General features: G+C 32.3%; 1 protein-coding gene across 1 annotated transcript; it reads left to right on the top strand.

Moving 5' to 3' along the window:
• The first annotated feature begins 645 nt into the window (after positions 1 to 645).
• Positions 646 to 3037, top strand: LOC140810603 (uncharacterized). The gene is made up of 5 exons (XM_073168453.1): positions 646 to 855; positions 950 to 1081; positions 1159 to 1323; positions 1930 to 2000; positions 2727 to 3037. The coding sequence occupies exons 1-5, from the start codon at positions 781 to 783 to the stop codon at positions 2869 to 2871; spliced, it is 588 nt and encodes a 195-aa protein (XP_073024554.1). The 5' UTR covers positions 646 to 780; the 3' UTR covers positions 2872 to 3037.
• Positions 3038 to 8824: the final 5787 nt, after the last annotated feature.

Consider the following 8824-nt stretch of genomic DNA (forward strand, 5'->3'; position numbering starts at 1 on the left):
ATTCTTCTGACATTCGTACACTATAGAATCTGAAATGTGGCGTTCCACTACGAGTTGCAGTCTGCTTTGTACTATTGTCGGTTGAACGGTTATGTCGTTTTCAACAACTGAAGACGTGTACAGCTGAATGATCAGCTGATAAGTAGTCGCTGTAAGGTCATAACTGAATATCTCATCTGATAAGTAGGCAGTTCTCTTTGTTAGTTCAGTTCAGCTGGTTTCAGTTACCTTTGATAATTTACGCGATATCCTCCAGTTAGGCAATCTGTCAGTCGAATGTTTAGATCAGTTTACTTCGGATTGTTTGATCAGTTAGTCCAATAAATTGATACTTAGTTTGTCACATCACCGAAATTTAGTTTCCAACATAATTAACAAAATCAATATTAATAGTAATATACAATAATAACTTAAAATTAAATATAAAATAAACTAATATTATTTGTAGTTGACTTTGTGCTTTCTACATTTCACTTAATATATAAATATATAATTAATTTACAAACTCGAGTTCAAATATTCATAGTCATATTTCTAACATGATTCATTATTTAATTTTTCCGTTTACCATTTTTTTAAAAGGAAAAGTACGATTTATTTTTTTAAAGGAAAAGCGTTTAAAATTGAAAATAATAATAATAATAAACAACCCGTATATTTCTAGGTTTGGGCGTCGGAGAATCGGCGATTTTTCTTGTAATACTCGTCGTATGAAATTTATGCTTCAGCTGTTTATAACTTCGCTATATTGAGAAAATTCATCGGAATTTGTGCGAGCAGATGGATTCGGACCGTTGTTTTATAGGATATCGTCGGATGGAAGAGGAAGAGTTGTCGTTGCCGCTGATGCGTCAAGTAATAGGGGATTTTTTTGTTGTTGAATAAATTGGGGATTTCTGTTTATCCCTATCAGTATCGTTTATCGATTATTGAATATACCATTTGACAGATGTGTGATGTGTATGTGCGCACGCTATATCCTGGTACATTTGGTGGATCGAACACATTCCTTGCCGACGAAGCTCTATATGCATTCAGAGATATTCCCGAATTAGCCCTAAACGCCTTCAACAGTGCCAAGGTTAGGCAAATACATTGACAGTCCTGATTATTTGATGAACGCAATTAATTTCTTCCGGTTTGATTTGATTGATACAGGGGAGAAATTTCAAGCTTGTGAAGTTTATCAAGCTCAATCGCATTAACGCTCTATTTTACTCCATGACTTTCGAGGCTAAGGAAGATGGAAGCGATGAGTATCTTCTTTTCCGAGCTGTTGTTAATTTGATAGGCACGGACAATGTATTGTTGTGTGAGATCAGGGTACGAACAATTCATTTCTATAATGCTTTGTTTGGATTCAATTTCATGCTGTCATTGTTTATGTTACACCTCTATCATTTGTGTAGTGTATGGACTACCCTAAAATCCTAGTCATGCCAATGCAAACAAACTTAAATCGACTAAATATCTACCTCATGCCAAATGAAGTGATGGTGGTGGTGGTTTGCTTGTTTTAGTTGACCCGTTTTTAGCTATGTGAATTTGATCTGATTCAATCAAGTAGCTATGTGAATGATATTGAATGGTGAGAGCTGACATAGAAAACTATGCTTAGATACACCAGCAACTTCTTATGTAGGACATCAAATGGTGTGGTGATGCTGCTTGTGCACAGAAAGTAAATTGCATGAAGATTTTTTTTATTAAAAAGAAAAATTATGCGTGCGAGTATTGTGATGCTAGAGTGAGGCTACACGAGACTTTGTTTGGAGCGTAAAATAAATGTCCATTCAAGAAGATATGAATTATAGAGCAGATTCTAAATAGGTGAAACAGGAATATGTGTATCACCAAAACCAAGCCTTTTATCCAAATTTATTTTTTTTATTATTGGCACAAGAAGTTCACTTTTGTTGTATTTTTTAGGATGGTGATGAAAATAAGGATCTGGGTGACGACATTCTTTCCTCTGTTTGGCCATCTTTTCACTACATTTGGTATGTCTTCGGAAATTTTTCTTTAACCAGTTACTTCTCTTTATTTTCTTGGGTATTTTTATGCTCTTGCTTAATGATCACAATGATGATGAAGGCATCAAAGTGTTCTATTCTTTGCCTCAGTTTGTGACCTGGTAATTTGATGCAGTGGGAGATTGATGCTTCATCTTATCCTTATATTCTTGTCTCCTAGATACCATGGCTTTATTTATTTATTTTTTTTATATTTGGTTAGGATTGGATTTGTTTCTTAATTCTCCTTTGGTTTTGAAGTACTAGATTAGGTGGTGTTATTATTATCTGGCTTTTGTTCTTTCTTTTGGTGACTTGTTTCGGTATCAATAAAATTTAGCACTTTGCAAGTGTTGCCCACGGGGTGTTTCCAGATCAGTGTCCATCATAATTACCTTCAAATTTTCATATTACTTGATTCCGATTTGAAGTCATGAGTTGTGGCCTAACAAGTAATAACTATCTTCGAATTTTCATATTCTGTTTCCAACTTCAAGTCCTTGTTTGTGATGGTTCTGACATTTGATTATGCTCTCAGCTTACTTCCAAGGCTACTTGTTTAATGAACATTCCTTTCTTCCTTATGTTACACTGTTTCTTTAGCGCAATTGCCATTATGCATTATCCGTCTCTTTTAAGATGCAGTGTATTTTTAGAAGTTCTTTCTTTCTTATACACTTCTTTTTCTGTTTTCTTTTTGTTCGAATTTGAAAGCTTTAAACATGAACGTGGCGAATGCCACTCTACCGATGGTTCACTCGGTGGCAAATGCGACTACGCTGTTGGTTCAAGTCGTGGTAAATGTATGTGTGTGGTTTGTTCTGCTCACAAGGATAAAAGAATGACCACCATCAAATGAAGTCCAAGTTTGTCACTTTTGAGGATTATGAGGAGTGAATGGATATTCTGTGTTATTTTATGCATTTGAGTGTTGTGTTAGTACCGGCCTAATGCTGAATTGATTTTATAATATGTTTTAGGATGTAAATTTACGTTATTATATATATATATATATATATTATCTATTAATATATATATATATATATATGTATGTATATATTTTTAAAAAAACACAGATGTATATAAAATAGCTTTTAACTAAACTAAAATTAACTTTAGGTAACAATTTTTATTATATCTCAGTATTTCCATAAATACTAGATATTGTAAGAAGTGAAAGAGATTTTAATTGGTAATTTGAGTAATAGATGATATAACATAGTTAATTTACTAAATATAAATATGTAGGAGGAATTGTAGGAGGAAGTGAAAGAGATTTTAATCGGTATTTTTTTCGGTACGGTAATTTCGGTATATCGAAATTTTCGGTATTTTTTCTCATTCCTAATCTAAAGCACACACAATACGTGTGTAACCCAATGAATATTTTTGTTTTTGGAATATTAGATTTAGTTAGGATATTATATAAAACCGATAATGTATGATGTTTTATGATAATAAAATAAATAATTTTATAAACATCAACCTATTTATTTTGTCATAAAAATATAATCAACTAAAATATAAAAAAATGAAAATAATAACGAAGCAAAAATCATAATCACCAAAATCAGATCAAACGAACATTTTTTTATTAGGTCAACTTCTTTTGAGATCCCGATATAATTTTATTCTCTAAATTCTGAATTATCACAATATTGGATTATATTAATCATAAATTATCACTTAAATAGATTTTACAAACTCTAGCTAAATATATAAAAAAACACATAAATTGTACCAAAAACATTGCATTCATTCTTGCATCATGGATCTTACAAAAGACTAAAAATTTGCTAAAAGTTTTAATAATTATTTCGAACGTTCTCCAAACAAAACATACAGATTCACCAAAAAATATGAAGTTGTAGTTGCCAACAATCTTCCTCCGAACTCACCATCGCTTTTGGTGCATTGTGCTTCCAAAAATGATGATCTCGGATATCATACGCTCTACAAGGATGGAGAATTCCGCTTCAGCTTTTGCGCAAATCTCTTCTTTAGAACCGTATTCTTCTGTCATCTTTGGTGATAAAAAAGACCTCTCTTTCGAAGTTTTCAATAATACACTTCTTCATATCAACTGTTTAGACGTGTGCTATTGGCAAGTATCCGGCGATGGTATCTACTATTCGAGATCGTTTCCTTTATATAGCCCGGAGAAAGTGATGGACTGGCCGAAGATGCCCCAAGCTCTTGCACCCTGATCGACCATTTCATGATTTTATGTGCGTAAGAATATGTAAAATTATACTTGATGAAGATAATAAATTTTAAAATAATATATCTCCCTCTAATCTGATTTGTAGAGAGATTTCATGAATTATACCAAGTACATGTTTCACTTTAGCTTCTGGCTTGGTTTTACGACTCTTTTTTTTTTGTCATATCTGGTGGGGTGAAAAAGACGATAGTTTTCGACATTATCAAGTACAAATTTTTTTATACCTAGCCATGCTATTGCAAAAAGACATATAACCACTTTCAAAGTTTAAAATTCCTGGCCTGAATAAATTTATTTTTATTTGATAAACAATTTATTTATTTTTAAATTACATTTATAAAAAAATTTAACCAGAAATGTATTGGAAATTATGGCAATCTTGATTGCTAAAGTATTTAAATAAAATTTCCAGTATTACCAGGAAAATGTTATATAGTTAGTTTTTAAATTAAACGATTAAGATTGTATTTCATTGATAATTCACCACTTGAAATCAGAACTTAGATTGTATATTTTTATTATAATTAATTGCATCGATATATTTAAATTTCCTAAAATTTGGATAATTCACCATGTTTCAGTTTCTGATCGTTTGTGTTCTATTCTTCTCCCTCCAAGCAATGGGATTGTTCGAAGAAAAATGTTCTCACAAAAAGATATCGAGTCATAATTGCCAACGAGGTCCCCATGAATTTTAAGCCGATGTAGGCACATGTTTTCTCCGGGGACAACGATCTCGAATACTATACTCTCCACATAAATCAGAATTTCACCTTTAGCTTCTGTGCGGGTTTCAAAACCGATCGAGTTCTTCTGTCATCTCTTGTGGGATAAGAAGCAAGCTAAATTCGACCTTTTCAAAACGGAGAAGTTGATATATGCTCGGTGGGAAGATGTATGCTATTGGGGCGTGCGAGCTGATGGCATATATTATTCACCTTCTTATCCTTCGGAACCACAAAAGAAAGTATTCACTTTTGGTTTGTGGTCTTATAAGTTAGGTTATTGGTTTGGTTTCTGGTCATTTTTTGTCGAACTTGTGACACGACGCTTGAAAAGACTGACGTGTCATGTGACATCGAGACATATTGACATGGTCGACGTAATATCAGTACTCGTAAAAAAATGAATTAAAGATCAAAACACAACCTAATTTAAAAGACCAAAATTGAATACTTACATGACCAAAACACAAAATAGACACACTTACATGATTATTTTGGCTATTATCCCTATATATACGTGCGGTATTTTAACAAAAATAAATCTAGCTATTCACAATATATTAAGATAAATAAATGGAGAAATTTGACGAAATAGAAAAACAAAAAATATTATTGCAATGCCGATTTTTTCTCACCGATAATTAATAAGTATTGTCATTACTTGTCAATTATTTATATAACCATTATTTACTATTTTTTCCCCTAGAAAACCACATCCCTCAAATTTAACTTATTTATCTTATCTTAAATTAAAAGTGATAATGACTATAATGGTTAATGATGGCCAAAATTGATTAATAATTGCATAAAAATATAAAACCATTAAAATTATTGATAGCATATTGATCTGATATCAAAATATTGAATTCGAGACGAATTCTCGTGCTCGATACCTAATTGATATACATATTGTTTATTCTATCACTCTCTTCCATAAATAAAAAGAATTGAATGCTCATGTATTGAATCTACATGAAAAATGTCACTGGAGGCAAGTAAATGTTCAAAACGAGCTTATGTACACATTTCCACTAATCCTATGCTATATCTTATTGAGATATGGTCAATATATCTTGTAGACTATAATAACTCTTCAAATCCCCTCCTTAAATTACATCAATTACAAAATTTATTTAATTTCCACTAAGAATTTACAATATTTAGAATGTGAAATTTATTGGAAGAAGACCATAAATTACACATGATTGATAACTTAGTAAAAATAATTTTATAATATATGAATGAATGATATCTTTTATTTTCTTTGTTAATTATGTTGAGATCGAATTCTATTAAACTAATAGCTAAATAGTTGGCAATAGTTTATTTTCATATGATATATCGATTTGATTAAACTGAGGTCTAAATTATAGTCAGTCCACTAAATCATGGGAATTAAATCATATGGTTTTAGGCTTGCGATTTACTTTATTCACATATACTTTTTCAGTACACCATCAGAACCGGAAAGGCTCACATGAAGCTTCCCGCTTCATCAAGTTAAGGAGACCAGATATGCACGAATGAGTATCCAAATTTCCACCTTGAATGAGTATATGATTTGATCATATGCATGAACCAAATATTTATAGTTGGGAATGAAGCAAGGGAGTGCTGCATTATGGTGCGGGTAAATTGATTATTTTTCTTTAACATTCTTTTCCATAAATTCTAAATTCTGACCTTGCAAGGGAACGCTTAGGTTTGACTAATTGGGTGTTAAACTTAATACTTGTGAGTCGATTCTTGGTCACAATACGAGAAACACATGGTTGGGGTGAAACAATTTCAAAGTCTACTGTTTTTCCCAAAGGTTAAAATGGCACGAAGACGAAACACGATCATCTTTCCATTTAATTTATGAAGCATTCAATAAAACTTAGTTATTTCTGTACTGCATTGTTTTCAAAGAAATGCAAAACAAGAGCATTGCTCTAAACTTGACAATTTTGACTTACTAGAGAGTTTGCTTAACCTTTGAGGGGAATCAAACTTCATTTTCTGAAATGCTGATGTAAAGCTTGTCTATTGAGCAAAAGTGGCTAAAGTCCCTGCTATGTTTCATGCAGATAAATGTTCCAAGCAACAAAAAAGACAAATTAAACATGATAGCTGTGTGTCTATTGATAGAGAAGAACATTTAATACTTTTTGTTTTCGACACTATTCTTCTTGGCTGCAAAATCAGACATGATTGAAGTTACGCCTCTAACGTAGTTGGATATTTGTTTCTGCTTCAGATGATTGGGAAATATGTATTGTTTTAATGAGACGGTGTAATTTGTTTAGTCAGTATAGTAATGTAGGCTCTAAATTAATACCATGTTGAGTAGGTTTTTTTTTCCCAAACTGTCAGTTTGAATGCCCAACAACTGTCTGATGGGATCGTGATGATTTTAAAATACTTAATTGAAGTATCAACTGCTAATTTACAGTTGTTTATATATGCCGATTATTATTTACATAGCTTTGTATGTCATTTGAGTTTCTTTTTCTATTAGCAGAGTAGCTGTAAACAGCAAAGTTCATATTCATTGGAAGGGAGCTGGTGAAATGGTTTTTTTTGCTTTTAGTTATAGCGATTCGCACGTGTTCTGAAATTTGAAATGATAAAAACCCACTCAAAATGCATAGGTAACTTGTATTTTGTTTCGGGGATTATTTTAGTCAAGCATATAGTAGGGGAGAGATGTGAACAATTGTGCTGACAAACTGTGCAGCATACTCTGTTAAGATTATCTGCTTTATCATAGTAATATCATGGTTTGACGTTTTGATATTAATAAAGTTATTATGGTATTTCTTTAAAGGTACTATTGGTAATATGACAGCAAGAAGTTTGAAATGCGTCGCCTTGGCTTACAGAAAGTGTGAACGACAAGGTTCCCATAGATGAAGAACAGCTGACACACCTTACCAGAAGGTGATCTTGTTTTACTGGCTAGTTTCAGCATTAAGGTAGTGCTTTACCTAAAGATTTTTTTACTGTTATTGATACTAGAAGGATAGCATCCTATTCCATGTTCTATTCAAATCACATTTTAAATGACTGCATGGGCAAATTCTTGTTAAACATTGTTTTGTCCTCCTCAATCAATAATGTTGTGCATTTATTTTTTGAACGAACATATGGACGTAAAATCCTCTCGTATTTTTGCGCTTTAATGTACTCGAAGGATAATGCATATAATTTGGTGAAGCCAAAAGAATGGTATAATGGGTATCTTGCAAGTGAAAAGTCTCCCTTTTATGTTAGGAATTATAACAATGTCAATGATGATGATACTAGTGATCATATTCATAGATGATAGATAAAGGATTTTTTTAATGATAGATGATGGTGTACGTTTTTAACTGGCAGACTGTATATCAAGCTGTAGTCTCCTTGGTTTTCAACTTAATGCGGCATAACCATGCATTCTCAACTTGAAGAATCATGCGACGGAACATGCCAACGTTGTGAAGAGTACGGTACTGATATTGAACACATTTGTACTGCATCAAGTCGGTCCAATCTAGGATCAAATAACATCACAAGAATTGTTCAATTACCATGCGTTACCAACTACTAGAATAATCTATCAATTTCACCTTTCCATGCATTGGTTTTCAAAGAGATCAAAGCTCGATAACAAGAAGAAACGAATGTCTTCGTCAGAGGTCTCACTGGAATTGTGGAATGTACACTTAAAGGTGAGAGCCAGTACTTTCTTCGGTTTCGACCTTAAAAATCTCTCATTATTAGCACTAATTAACGAACTCTTTTTTGTCACCAGATGATTATTATCGACTTCCTAGGGAAATTGATCTAAACCGTCAAGCTTAATTTGCCTATTCACGATCATTTTAAGGTATGTGCATTTG

Source organism: Primulina eburnea, chromosome 1, assembly GCF_022965805.1.
Source record: "Primulina eburnea isolate SZY01 chromosome 1, ASM2296580v1, whole genome shotgun sequence".
In the NCBI taxonomy this organism is placed as follows: Eukaryota; Viridiplantae; Streptophyta; class Magnoliopsida; order Lamiales; family Gesneriaceae; genus Primulina; species Primulina eburnea.